General features: G+C 50.5%; 1 protein-coding gene across 4 annotated transcripts in view; it reads left to right on the forward strand.

Annotated features, from left to right (window-relative positions):
• The window catches only part of OPCML (opioid binding protein/cell adhesion molecule like), a 1091529-nt gene extending 1078635 nt beyond the window's left edge, over positions 1 to 12894 (forward strand). For 3 of the 4 annotated variants that reach the window (XM_032640455.1, XM_032640454.1, XM_032640457.1), the window contains one exon: positions 12432 to 12532. In XM_032640455.1, the coding sequence (XP_032496346.1) occupies positions 12432 to 12532 (101 nt within the window). Of the gene's footprint in view, positions 1 to 12431 lie in introns of all 4 variants that reach the window. The other variant, XM_032640456.1, reaches the window with a different exon arrangement.
• Positions 12895 to 14742: the final 1848 nt, after the last annotated feature.

Consider the following 14742-nt stretch of genomic DNA (forward strand, 5'->3'; position numbering starts at 1 on the left):
GACGAATGAGAGGAGGGAGTGGGAGAGGAGGGAGAGGGACAGGAGGGTGAGGGAGAGGGAGGAGAGGACGAATGAGAGGAGGGAGAGGAGGAAGAGGGAGTGGGAGAGGAGAGGGACAGGAGGGAGTGGGAGAATGAGAGGGAGGGGGAGGGAAAGGGAGCGGAGGACAGAGAGGGAGTTGGAGGAGTGGGAGAGGGAGGATTGGGAGAATGAGAGGGAGAGGAATAGGAGGGTGAGGGAGAATGAGGAGGGAGAGGGAGGGGGAGAGAGGGACAGGAGGGAGGGGGAGAGGGAGGGGGAGAGAGGGACAGGAGGGAGGGGGAGGGAGTGGGAGAGTAGGGAGAGGAATAGGAGGGAGAGGAGGAAGAGGGAGGAGAGGGAAAGGGGGGTAAGGGCGAATGAGGAGGGAGAGAGGATGGAGAGGGACAGGAGGGAGAAGGAGAGGGAGTGGGAGAGAGAGAGGAGGGAGAGAGAGTGGGAGCGAGAGGAGGAAGAGGGAGGAGAGGGACAGGAGGGTGAGAGGGAGGGGGGAAAGGGAGCGGAGGATGGAGAGGGAGTTGGTGGAGTGGGAGAGGGAGAGAGAGGACGAATGAGAGGAGGGAGTGGGAGAGGGAGGATTGGGAGAATGAGAGGGAGAGTAGGGAGAGGAATAGGAGGGAGTGGGAAAGGGAGAGTGAGAGGAGGATGAGGGAGAATGAGAGGGAGAGAGACAAGAGGGAGAGGGAGGAGAGGAAGAATGAGAGGAGGGAGTGGGAGAGGTAGAGTAGGGAGAGGAATAGGAGGGAGGGGGAGCATAGGGAGAGGGAGAGGGAGAGGGAGAGGGAGTGGGACAGGGAGTGGGCCAGGAGGAAGTGGGAGAGAAAGGGAGAGGGAGTGGGAGAATGAGGGGGAGTGGGAGAATGAGGGAGAGTAGGGAGAGGAATAGGAGGGAGGGGGAGAGGAGGAAGGGGGGAGAGGAGAGGAGGGTGAGGGAGTGGGAGAATGGGAGGGGGGGAAACGGAGCGGAGGACGGAGAGGGAGTTGGAGAGGAGGGAGAGGGAGAGGGACAGGAGGGTGAGGGAGAGGCAGAAGGGGGAGAGGCAGAAGGGGGAGAGGGAGAATGAGAGGAGGGAGTGGGAGGGAGAGGAGGAAGAGGGAGTGGAAGAGGAAGGAGAGGGAGAGGGAGGAGTCGGACAGAGAGAGGAGGGAGAGGGAGCGGGGGTGGGAGAAGGAGAGGGAGAGCGCTGGGGGGTGGAGGACGGCTTCCTGGTGTGTCTTCTTATTGGGACACTAATCCTAGCCAGTCGGGCCCTACCATTATAACCTCATTTGACCTTAATCACTTCCTTATAGGCTGCATCTCCAAATACACATGGGGGGTTAGGGCTCCAACATATGCGCTTGGAGGACACAGTTGAGCTCCTAGGAAAGGCACAGCTTCATATCCCCATGCAGCCAGCAACACAAAGCCCGTGTGAACGATTAGCTTGTTGGAACCCACTTTCCACTTCTGTCTCCCCTCTCCACCTAACCTGAATGCATTCTATTAAAGGACCATTCGAACATTTATAACTGATCTGCTTAATCTCCCCAAAGCCACACAGACAGACACCCTGCATCCCAGGCATGCATTTGGGTTTGCCGTCAAAGACTGGAAGCTTGGTTTTTGGAGACCCTTTGGACTCTGCACCGTGAACCCATCCCAACATACATTCACGACAGGCCTCTCACACAAACATGTCTTTCCTATGTATGTTTCCTACCTCCACACACAGAACAAAGGGAAATGAGATGAAAGCAATGTGGAAAGAAAGCAGAAGACACAAGCTATGAAGATGGGCTGAGCCGGGAAGTGCTTAGAGACAACATGGGTAGGGCGGGAGATGCTCAACGATGACTCAGTGGCTGACCTTGATGTGGGATGTTTCTTCCTCACCGTCACCAGTTGCTGCCCCTCCAGAAGCCGCACAGACAGAGCAGGTCACCCAGCTGCGTGCCAACTCAAAGTGGCATTTCACACTGTGCACTTTTCTTAGCCCCGGGCCACTGCCGGGACTGGAGAGGCAACGGAAGGTAGAGAGCAGACCAGCACGGGGATGGGGAAAACTGAGTTCCAGTCCTCACTCTGGCACAAACCATGCTGCTCTCTGTTCCGTGGTTGCCTGTAAAATATAAGAACAGAACAAAACAGACTCCAGGCTCTTTCCAGCTTTCTAAGTCTCTGTTCTGAATTTGAAAAACAAAGGGAAACTAGGCTAAGAGGCAGATCTCCAAAACCTGGCGTCCGTAACCTTGGGAATGGCAGCAGGTGCTGTGCCTATTGCAAGCAACTTGCTCGAAGTATCCGTAAGCTTTCTTGAGTGGGTGAGGCATTCGGAGGCCACCTGGGCCCTGGCATCCTGGAGCCTGGCCGGGTCCGCACGCAGCAGGGCCGGGCGGGCTCAGCTTGCTGGCCATGGCTCTGCCTCTTGCAGAGGCCGCTCACGTTCTCTCGACTTGCCAGCCCATTCTGCTTCCACTGGGTCTTGAGCAAGAGGCCCCATCCCCCTGTCCTTAGGGTGCAAGGAGGGAACATTCTGAACCTGATTACATCCAGCACTGCAGAGAGTGTGGGGCAGTAATGAGCCGTGTAAACGTCGGTATTTCTGTATTACTGGAACCGGCAGGGGAGAGGGACAGAGAAGGCAAACAAAGCCAGAACGGAGGGGGATGCTGCCGAGAGACAGACAGATTTCTCACATTTCATCTGTGCAATTGCAGCAGCGACACAAATAAGTTACGTCAAGAGTTAAGCATCAGGAATGGGCACTGCTCCGAGGAATCCTGTCACTGCAAATGCAACAGCTGGGCTCAGGACTGTTTCCTCAAGGCAAAGCCTCAGCCCCTCAGAGCAGCCAGGAAGAAGGCCTACCTCTTGGCCCCTGGAAACTATGAGGACAGAATCTATATTTTCTTTTGCTAATGGCCATTCCTCCCGAGTAAACATACATATCAGGCTGGCTCTTGAGACAGGATTTTCATCAACTAAAGGCAGCCGGACCAGCTCTTCTCATCCTGCACCCTGGGCTTCCCTCACCCAGGGTCCCCCACGGAAAGCTGGTTCACGCCCTGCCCCCCACCTGCACTCCTCTATAAAGGCTCCCAACAACCTCACCTTTCCCCCAGGTGGCTCCAGGTGAGACCTGAGGGCTGGGTGCAGGAGTGGCGGATCCCGAATCTGCCCTCCCTTCACCTCCAATCCAGCCCAATCCACGCCTCAGTCTCACGGCCTGTGTCCCTCCGAACACCCAGCCTCCCCTCAGCCCCAGACCCCCCTGGCCCCCAACACCCTGCTTCTGGCTTCTAGGATGTGACTCGCTGTGGCTTTCTTCTTCCCTCTCGGTCTCAATCTGCTTCGAGCCCCTCCACCTTCTGCCCAGGGGTGGCATTACAGCAAGAGGAGAAGGGTCTTCTGTGTCTTCAGGCATCTTCAAGAGTCGTATCTTAGCCCACCGCTTTGGGTGCTTTAAAAATGCAGATTCCTGGGCCTGGTCCCAGACCCATTTCCTGAAAACCTCCCGGTTTGTGCTTCGTAGGCAAGCTCTCCCAGGGAAGTGTAGGCACCCGGGAGCCAGAGAGTCTCCGAGCAGCAGTCTGGGGGCTCCCCGGTCCGTGTCCCTAGCACTCTCCTCAATTCTGAGCCACAAGACGCTCTGCTACCTGAATGTCCCAGGGGAATCTCCATCTTTCTCCCCCTGGCATCCCTTCCCTCCTCACCCACCGCCTCACTACAGTCTCCACGGCCGTTCTAACCCTTTCCTCTCCAGCAGGTCGGAGCAAGCAGGCACCAGCCCTCCCGCCACTGCTGGGGCAGGGGCCTTGTCTGGCTACGACATTCTCTTACCGGTGGGTGGTCCGGTGGTCCCCTTGTCTTTGATAATCTCTCTTCAATCTGCCACTTCAGGGCCAGGTGGCCCTTCCCAAACTCAGAATGAACCTGTTCACATCCTGCTGAAAAGAAAACCAAAAAGTTCACTGCAGCTCTGTCATGCAGAGTGAAGTCAGAAAGAGAAAGACAAATACCGTATGCTAACACATAAATATGGAACCAAAGAAATGTCATGAAGAACCTAGGGGTAAGACAGGAATAAAGACACAGACCTACTGGAGAACAGACTTGAGGATATGGGGAGGGGAAGGGTGAGCTGTGACAAAGCGCGAGGGAGGCATGGACACATATACACTACCAAAAGTAAGGTAGACAGCTAGTGGGAAGCAGCCGCATAGCACAGGGAGATCCGCTCTGTGCTTTGTGACCGCCTGGAGGGGTGGGATAGGGAGGGTGGGAGGGAGGGAGAAGCAAGAGGGAAGAGATATGGGGACATATGTATATGCATAACTGGTTCACTTTGTTATAAAGCAGAAACTAACACACCATTGTAAAGCAATTATACCCCAATAAAGATGTTAAAAAAAGAGAACCCTCGAAGGCCTTTCCTGCTCTGAGATCAACCTCCCTCGTGGCCCCAGGTTCCCCACTGCCTTCTCTGCATCCACCATGCTAAACACCCGCCCCGCCCTGCCCGGGATGCCCGATCCTATTGCACAGTCCAGCCTCGACTATGCTGCTTCTGTCCAGCAATTCACTGATTCAGCGAATGTTTGTTTCGAGCCTACTGTGTGCCAGGAGTTAGATTTAGGATTTAGGGACCGTGAGGAGGAGGAGGGAGAGGAGGGAGTGGGAGCGGGAGAGGGAGAGGGAGAGGAGGGAGAGGGAGAGGAGACTTCCCAACCTCCTACAAGCAAGTAAATAGACATTTACAATAGAATATAAGTGCTGCACTAGAGCAGAGAAGAAGCTACTAGCTAGTAGGTGTCAGCCAGAAGGGGCTTCAGACAGCTCAGAACCCTCTGAGGTAAGTACGCCTGGAGCTCAGAGAATTTAAGCCACGTGACTGAATCCTTCCCGCATATAGGAATTCCACCGTAGAAGGACACGTTAACATCCGGTTTTGCACCCAGGTCTGTCTTACCTTAAACCCATGTTTCTTTCTAACCCACAGGTACACTGTCTCTTCCAGTGTGTTGAAGGGTCACAGAGGGAGGCGTTTGCCCTCTTCTCTGCCTGATAAAATTGTACTTACCCTTTAAGCTTCCACTCAACGGTACCCCATCCATTAAGCGTTTCTGAACCCCACTGAAGAATCACTCACCCATCTTTTGGACTCTCTTGGTAGTTCACCCTTAGGCTTATATTTTGTTTGTATTTGTTTCTGCACTAAAGGATGTAGCCCTGTGTCTCGCAATAGTTATTGACCAGTAAGCACTGGTTGGATTAATAAATATATCTTCCAGTCAGTGGGGCATCCGTTACAGCCTCTTACAGGGTAAAACTCCTCACTAACCAAAGGAAGGTCAAATACTCAAAAGGTCTTATAGTCTCCTCCACCGCCCCGCAGGGAAGCCAAGTCAACATTGCTGACACTTTCCCTTGCATTCCAGCCCCCCTTACGTCCCAGTTCTAATTTGAAATTTAGGGTCCCCTCCCGCAGGGTCTTTCTCCCTTGTGAGAAACATCCTGACAGACTGTTTAGGAAGGCGTTCATCAAATGATTTCTTCTTGCAGAGACATCAAAAGCTGCACGTGCCTGTCCATTTCCTGCTGATAACGTATATGATTTTTATTTTCCAAATCCACAGTTTACATCCAGGTGGGAGGGAATGAGTCAGAGAGAAACACCATCGATTCTGGCTGATGGCAGCAGCCTCACCATTTGTGTTTTCCCCAACCTGCGAAATGCCGACATATTAGGAAAAAATATGCAGACATTTCACGTTTCATTCCTGGGAGGCTCCTTGTCACTGCCTCGCGCCCCTACCCTGCTCCGTCTGAATCACTGACATCTGGCCGTTAGCCTGAGCATTTAGACTTTAACACAGAGCGCTCGGGCTGTGCTGATGTCAGCACACGCCCCAGCTTCTGGTTTGGCACAGACCAAAGCCCTGCTTTTTTCAGGGTTGTGATGAGCTGACTGGTTTGAATTAACTTCTGATACGAACTTCCTAGGCCTTGGGCTTTGTGGGAGCACAAAGCAGAGATGGCTGCCTTTTTGGCTTCTTTAGCCTCATGCCTTCCTGGAGCTGCAAAGCCCCGTTCATCTTCCTTGTAGAACAACACAGGGCCCCGTTTTCGGCTGTAATTAAAGACAAGGAAGGAAAAGCTCCCTCTCAAGGGGAGTGATGCACCTTCGTCCGCCGGCGCTGCTGAAAACAGGCTTACGTTTCCCCAACAAGTGTAACGCACACATCGTCTAATTGGATTTCCTCGCTCCTCTTTTAATCACCAAAAACATCATTATCCTTCTGGTTCCTCATTAGGAAGGTCACATAGTTCACGTTCATATTTACAAAACCCATACAAATTCCAGAACAAAACCGTATCTTCTTAGACTTCAGATGCCTCCTTGATCTCACTGCGCTATCACCAAGTGCAACTCAGCTGCGGGTTTTTATTTTTCTCTTTTCTTTCCTTCATGTGATCACCCTACCGCCTGCTATTTTAGTAGGATTACAGCAACACTTTGCTTTCCAACTTCTTGCTGAAGAACCGTGTATGCCTTATTTTCGTTGCAATCATGGAAAGGAAAAGGGTGACATTTCAATACCTTTCTCGCTTGTTGTGGACCCTCCATCTTTAAGCTTCAAAATCTCTCGTGAGGCAGGATCCTCATCAGTAAACTTATATAGTTTTCTGGGAGCTTTGTGCTGAGTTTGGGTACTTTGATTTTCAAAATCTGTTCTTCCAGAGGGTGATCAGCCAGCCCATGAGCGCAGCAGCAAACCCTTGCTCCCTGGAGAGCTAGGCCTGCAGGTTAATTCTACGCTAAACCCTCAACCAAATTTGCTTTTTAAAAATGTGTAGTATATTTAATCTAACAAAGTAAGTAGCTTCTACAAAGTGGACTTTATTTTACTCATTTGTCTGTTTGCCTCTTTCTTTATTTACTGTCTTACGGCTGCTGGGCCTCACACGTGGCCATACCATAAAATCTTCCCTCCGGCCCAGAGTACACATACTGATTGACCTTTGTGACGTTTACCATTTCTGGAATTTATCTCTTGATCATTTCTGTCTCTTTATCTCTTCTTTCTGTGTGCCGAGGGCTAACTTACTTTGGTCTGCATGTGTCCTCAAGGTGTTTAGTTGTCATTGTTGTCATTCACAGTTGGTTTCGTGGCTTCGTGTCATCGTGTGAGCTTTTCAAAGATGCTCCATTTCAGGAAAGGAGGAAGCAATACGTTTTTAGTGTTGAGGAAGGGAAAAGGAGCGGCTGGAATGAGGGGAAAGGGCATAATTACACGTTCTCACTTTTAGTTTATCCCTGAAAACTATTTAATTAAGGCTGATGTTTGTAAGAGCTGTTCTTTTAGACTGAGTCACTGTGAGCCATAAATAAGGATTTCTTGAACGTGGTGCTTGCCCACAGAAAGAGCTGGGCTTCTACAAGCACTTCCTCAGAATAACTGGCCTTCTCTGGGAAGCCTTTACCTGTGGTTGGAGCTACATCAGGTCTTGTCAGGAGAGACCAGTCACTTGCTAAGCCAGAGTCACGCCTGCTTTCAGTGGGTGTTTGGCAATTATCTTTAAGAATTCAGTATACACAGGGTCTCTTTATTTAAAGCAGGAGCCCCACAAAAGGTACTATTTTAGAGACTAGCAGTTACGGTCCTGGTTCTAATTCACCCAACTGTTACTCATCCTTTACTTATACTCAGTGATTTTATGTATCATCTTCACTCATCCTCAGAGAACCCTGCAAGTACAGAGAAAACCACCTCCGCACATATATTATACATTAAAAAAAAAAAAAAAGTTTGAGAGCAGTTAACCGTCTCATCTGAAGTCATCCTGCGAGTGACCAGTGGAGCCAGAATTCACATTCAGTTCTCCCGGGTTCCTGAATTCACTCCTCTCAGACAGGCAGGGTGCTCCGGAGGTGAAAGGGAGGTTGGATTATTTTATTCCAAAGGACTTTCTTCTCAGAGTCTGTGAGGGCTTAAAACGTGTTTGCGTTCCTTTATTGATTTAGACTAGCACAGAGGAATTCTAGGTCCTAATGGAGGATAGGGGGACTTCCCTGGTGGTCTAGTGGTTAATACTCCGAGCTTCCACTTCAAGGGCCGCGGGTTCGATCCCTGGTCGGGGAACTAAGATCCTGCAGGCAGTGTAGCGCAGCCAAAAAAAAAAAAAAAAAAAAAAAAAAGCTAATGGAAGATAGGGTGTGTGCAGGCAGAGGCTGTGCCTGTCTTCCTCTTTGGAACGGAGCCTGACACATGAAAGCACCAGCGCACGTTTGTGAGTGGGCGGCATGGCTTCCGAGGCCAGCGTGGGGTCTGCTTCCCTCGCAGACTGGTCCTTTGCGCTTGGCCTTGCCACAGAGCATGGCTTTGGACTCTCTCATTGCCCTGCCCAGTGCCCCACACCCTCCTCCTAGGCCCTAATGGCCAGAGGTCTCTCTCACCCATCTCACCTCTTCATTCTCACCTACCAAAACCCAGCTCAGGATCAATGTATTTGGAAAAGGTCGAAACAAGCCAGTATTAGCCTCAACTAACAAGTGGAAGGTAGGGGGTATGGTCCCACCAGAGCAGCCCTTCCCACGATCACATGACTACTTCCTGCCAGACACTGTCCTAATCCCTCCGGTCCTTCATCCTGAAAACTCCACGTTATTACCCCCATTTCCAAGGAGAAAACTGCAAGCGCTTTGTCTGAGATCACATAGCTGGCAAGCCGCAGAGTCGGGATTTAAGCCCAAATTGGTCTGAAGCCAAAGTCCCAAGCGTCGGTTGCACGTTTACAGCGGTCAGAGGCTTTACCCCAAAGGGTTTAGGGCTGCAAAGACAGAGCGGCGAGGCCAAGGCAGGGCAGATGCATACAGGGAATCATGGGACCACACCAGTTCACTAGAAGGCAGCAATCCACTGCTGCTTCTGTATTAAAGCACAAAGACTCATTCGCATAATCAGGAGCGTGGCCTTAGCACACAGAAGCCTGTGGGAGAGACCCAGCCCAGATTCCTGTTTCCCCTCATCTCCAGTAGCGTCAGGCTTACCTTGAAGATGCCATTAAAGAATCAGTTCAGGTGGCACAGTGGTTGGGAGTCCACCTGCCGATGCAAGGGACACGGGTTCGTGTCCCAGTCCGGGAAGATCCCACATGCCGCGGAGCGGCTGGGCCCGTGAGCCACGGCCGCTGAGCCTGCGCGTCCGGAGCCTGTGTTCCGCAACGGGAGAGGCCACAGCAGTGAGAGGCCCGCGTACTGCAAAAAAAAAAAAAAGAATCAGTTCATCGCTGATGGCCTTTGTCTTACATTCCTCCAACATGGAGTATGGTACACGGACGTGAGCCACTCTCTCCCGGCTTTGAACAAAGCCCGAGAGCCTTCCTGTAGGCCCCTCGCTTCCTGTAGGCCCAACTGCCAGATCTCAAATGTGTCCAGGATCCATAGGAGGAGAGCACGGATAGTTTAATCTCTGCCCTAGTAGATTAGGTAAACGCTTAGGCCAGAATAGCTCAGCCCTTTCTCATACACTGATTGGCCAAAGGCACTCTGACGATAAACTGCCGTGTCATCTGATGCTTAAAGCAGGGCTTATAATACCTGCTAAGGAGTAAAATTTCCTGAAAATGCATAGAAAATGAGGCTGCAGAAAAGGAAACTCTAGGAATGTTTGGTGCCCTCTTGCTGTCTCAGGAGATGGCATGCTGGGTGCAGAAAGCAGGAGTGGTGATGGTTTTGCACCACTGGAAAAGGCCATCTGGCTGCTCCCCAGCTGTCCCTTCTGGGACCAGATGCAGAATCTGCAGCCATTCAGTAACTCGGGCTACTAAAGGAGAAGAGCTCAGAGGTCATCCCTCCCAGCCTCCTCTCGCTGCAGGTGGGAGAACCAAGGCCAGAGAGGAGCTGGCACTCAGCTAGGAAGCAGCAGAGTCACACGGAGAAACTGGGTCTCCAGATGCCCAGGCCATTATTCCACGATGCCGTGGCCTCTGAAAAACATGCACAAAGGATTGATTTCCACAGAGAGGAAGTAAGAGTTGTGATAATCAAGGGCGCCAACCCTGTAGACAGAGTGACTCGGTTCTAATCCAGCTCCGGGTGTACTGTCTTATGTGGCCATGGGCAGGGTACTTACCTGCTCTGCTTCTCAATTCCCCATCTACAAAACAGGAACGCCATGGGGTTTCATGAAGATAAAATGGATTAGATGTTCAGCATTTAGAGTCACGTTTGGCACACAGAAAGCGCCATCTAGGTATGCCGTATCTCATCCCCCCGAGCGGGCTGAGCAGGCTCTGTGCCTACCGAGGCCCCTCAGAGTTCCACTCCTTGGAGAACTCAGCTGAGGCCAGCTGAGGCTGCAACACCCCTCCCTGCCTCAGCAGCGCGAACATCTTCCTGGCGCTGCGACCTCCCGTCTTGATGACTCTTCCTCCCTCTTTCCCTGCAGCTCGCACTGCTTTGTCTTCCTAATGCTCCTAATACTTCCGAATACTCCACGTGCTGGTAGCATGACATCCCCAGAAATGCTAAGCCCACTGGTAGAACTTGGAATAAAGTGATTCCTAAACTAAAGGCCTCTGTCTGTCTAGAATGGAGCCCATTCGGTTGTTTCCTAAGTTGATATCAATATAATGAATTAGACACACACACATGCATACATATACATATATATATAACTAGTGAATATATATCATATATATAATATATACTTTAAATATTCTTTACAAAAACATATGGGTCTTATACATCTGTGTTGCCCATTTCCTTTTAAACTCACTTAAAAATCTAAATCACTCATCTGTTGCAGAAGACAACAGAGAATTACCTCGCGCTTCAAACTGGGCCTTTTCCAACTCAGCACATTCCGTAGGCCAGTACAGTTCCTAGGATATATGCCTGGACTGATGGGGCCTCAGAGTCAGGCTACTTTCTATAAATATTTATGAAGCTGTCGTGGGGACCACAGCAATGGGCTAAGGACTGGACTCTGCCCCTATCTGCAAATACTCTATAACAAAAGTACAGAAAACGATGAACAAGACTCTCGACGTATCGAGTAAATATGAATTTTTAGTAAACAGAGAATTGTAAGTCAGAGGAAGAAAAGGAGTCCTTTTGAGATCCCTGGGGTGGGAACAGGTGGATGCCAGCTGCTGGAGTGAGAGGACCATCCATCCCCAGGCTGACAGCATCACTGCCCGCCCAGCAAGGCCTGGATCCACGCCATTACAATGACCAGCAAGCCACAGGACCTGGCTCCTGTCTGAGGAGACCCTGCACCACTGAGGCTTTTTTCAGTAGTAAAGTTATTTCCAACAAGCCAATTTACTAGTAAAGGAGGTGGTGAAGCCCTGTTTCTTGCCTGTCACTCCATCCCTTTGTCACTGGCCCTACAGGGTTGCTTCTAACCCCTTGACTTAACACTTAGTTTTGCTTTCCCCGGAATACTCTCTGCTCCCTGCTCGCTGGCTACTCTGGTCTTGCTTATGACCCTAAATTCTGATGCTGGTAAATAAAGGTGATGGAGGAATACAGGGGCAGAGATGGACACTCAGCCTTCCACCCTGGGTCCTCGGAACAGGCAAGGCGATCCCAGTGCACGTGGTTTGTCTTCTCAAGGATGCAGATGAAGGGAAAGGAATCGCACCTGTGATTCTGTGGTCTTGTTTCACAGCGGAATGTGAGGGTTTCACGAGGGCTGTGTAAAAGGGCCAGAGAGAGGGAAGAAGAAAGAAAGAGGTTGAGGGAGAGCCCTGCCAGGCAGGGGCGTAAGGTGGCTGTTGGGCCTGAGAACGGGGGTCGTCTCTGTCACCTCTGGAGACGCACCTCTGACTGCTGGGATAAACCCAACCATAGTCTTTAAAACCCTGGGTGTACGTGTTCATTCTTCCTCAGCGGCTTCGGGAGACGCCGCCCCAATATCCCAGTCACACCAGATGAAAAGTCAGCCACATCAACACCCAGACTCCTGTGTTTCACAAAATCCTCTCTTCCTCTCCTTCCTCCTCCCACCTCTTCCCTCCACTCTGACCCTCATCCCTCTCCTTGCCCTCCCACCCCTGTCTGTTCTGGACACGATTTCCAAGGAGAGAACACAGGTAGAGGCGCTGCTTACAAAGACCCTGCCCTAACCTGTCAGCCCGCACGTCTAACCATTCCCTCCCTCTACCTCTTTTAGTTTTTAAACCCCAGTCTTTGAGAGCAGGCTGTAGGGTCCAGGCACCCCAGCAATGAGCCCCTTTGAGTTTCTCCCAGTGGGCACTTTCCATTTACGCAGACTTGGAAGGGTCACTGGTGGGTGGGAGCTGCTCACGGAGAAGCATGTTTATGCGGTGCTCGTCAGGGGATGAGGATGGTGCCCTCTGGGTATGTGCTAATGGGTCTGTCTCTCTTTCTCCCACACAGGGCCTGGAGCTGTCATTGACGGTGTAAACTCGGCCTCTAGAGCGCTGGCTTGCCTCTGGCTATCAGGGACCCTCTTTGCCCACTTCTTCATCAAGTTTTGATAAGAAACCTTAGGTCTTCTGAGCAACGCCTGCTTCTCCATATCACAGACTTTACCTACACTGCGGAGAGCAAACCAGTTTGGGCTTCTTTTTGTTTTGTTTCTGTTCTTCTTGGTTTGATTTTTTCTTTGGTTGGTTGGTCTGTTTATTTGATTTTTCTATCCAGTTTGAATGAGTGGGGTTGGGGGGGAGGGGTGTCCAGGGTTCTACCATGTGTAGGATAATCATTCATTGGTGTGTCCAAAAACGGAATCTGTTCCTCTACCTTGGCCCTTCCCTCTCCTCTGCCTTCCCAACACCATCACCACCAGCCCTACCCCCCCCCCCCCCCCCCCCAGTAAACCATAAGCTCCATCTGGGCAGAAAATGTGCCTCGTGATAAACACCCTGAAGACACAACTTCACTTACAATGTAGTGCACAGCAAGAATTATATCCAAGTTTCCTATCATCTGCATCTTCTAAGCTTTGGACCATTTTCCTGACTATAATGTACATATCACTCCTTCCATGTTTATTATTGTCTAATTACACGAGGGTTCACAGCCTTTCTTTCTGGGAAGTTCTCTCTCTAAATATATATGAAACATTGCCATCGTTTCGGCCATTCTGCCCTATCTGCTTTCTCTACCAGCTATAGGGATTTGTAGTTTAGGGATAGGCACACAACCCAAAACTAAACATTTAGCAGTCGTGTGACTGAACAAAGGGGGAAGCATTCTGAGGATGGTACTTCTCGCAAAAAAATGCCGTCCAGGTCATCAACAATGACCTGTAGATGGCTGATCATTTAGGTTTTATCGCGCTCTCTACGAAAGTAATCATACGGTTATCCATCTACTCAACTGTCCGACTGGTCGTTCCATCCACTTATCTACCCACCCGTCGTCTTCTCTAGCAGTGTATTTATTTATCGGTCTGTCAATGTAATTCTCTAACATGTCTTTCTGTGTCTGTTTCTTTCCCCACTCTTCACTCTCAATCTATCACCACGTTAATCTCTAACCGTATTGTGTCTATTCCACTGGATTCATGTGTCCTCTACCTTCTGCAGATATTGGCATCTTCAAAACGACCTATATCAGCTTCTCATGCGAAAGCCAATGATCTCACAGGCTAACAACATAGAAAGGCAACATGTCATGGACTGTCTGGAATGTGCTAGCCCATCTACCCAAAGTAGATACTGGTAAGAGATGGACAAAAGTAGCAATCGAATGAATGATCCGTCACTCACTCTTCCCAGCAGAGACTGTGTATTGAGAAACACCTTCTTGGGAAGCAGATAAGCCTTGGCAAAGCCTCGATGAGTATCGTGTTTTTTCTTTCTTACCGGAAGGACAAGGTGCCAAAATTCATGTTTCTCTCAGCCTTTCAAGAAGGTGCAGTCAGGAAGCTATGGGACTGTGCTTAATAGCAAGAAAGTGAGAGAGAAAACACAGCTCTGTCTCTGCAGTGTGAAGAGCGCCGTCCACCTGAGTGGGATGACTTCTGCTATTGTCTCCTCTCTGCTCCAGTTTTGGTTTCATCTGTTTGAAAACTATCCAGTAAAAAGCTGATGAAAGCCAATTACATGGCGGGCGTGTTGACAACGCTGGTATATGTTTCAGGAAGCTCTTCTGAGCTGAGGGCACTTGAGCAACTGACAGTTTCCAAGCACTTGATTAACACAACACTGCAAACAGAAGGGGAAAGTGACACACAATTTCCTCGGATACAGGCTGCTTCTCCAGGAGCTTTGAGGAAGGATGCCCTCAGCTCTCCATGTTCAGAGCAGATCTTTCCAGAACACAAAGAAGAGCTGACCTGATCTTTCTGTATTGTCTCCTGGGACAAGAAGGACTCAGCCGGCAAGTGTGCCAGGGTGGCAAGAGAATGGCATTGGAAACCTGCAGGGCTGTGCCCTTGTCCCGTGCTGCAGGGAGTGACCTGCTGAGGATAAGAAGGAACATCGACAGTGACTGTCTCACAGACCCGCTGGAGACCCGCTGGAAAACTCTTTCAGCTCCACAGTCTAAAACGTGAGAGATACCAGCTCCACAGAGTCCCGTTCCTTCGATGCTTAACTGATCTGCTTCCTCTGAAATGTGGCCTCTTTGTTTTTGTCCGTTATAGCACATGAACATGACGTACACAGTGGAGAAACACACACACACACACACACACACACACGTAGGCTGTCTTGGCGTACAAAAAGCTGGGCACTTCCGT

Source organism: Phocoena sinus, chromosome 8 (assembly GCF_008692025.1).
Source record: "Phocoena sinus isolate mPhoSin1 chromosome 8, mPhoSin1.pri, whole genome shotgun sequence".
Classification (NCBI taxonomy): domain Eukaryota; kingdom Metazoa; phylum Chordata; class Mammalia; order Artiodactyla; family Phocoenidae; genus Phocoena; species Phocoena sinus.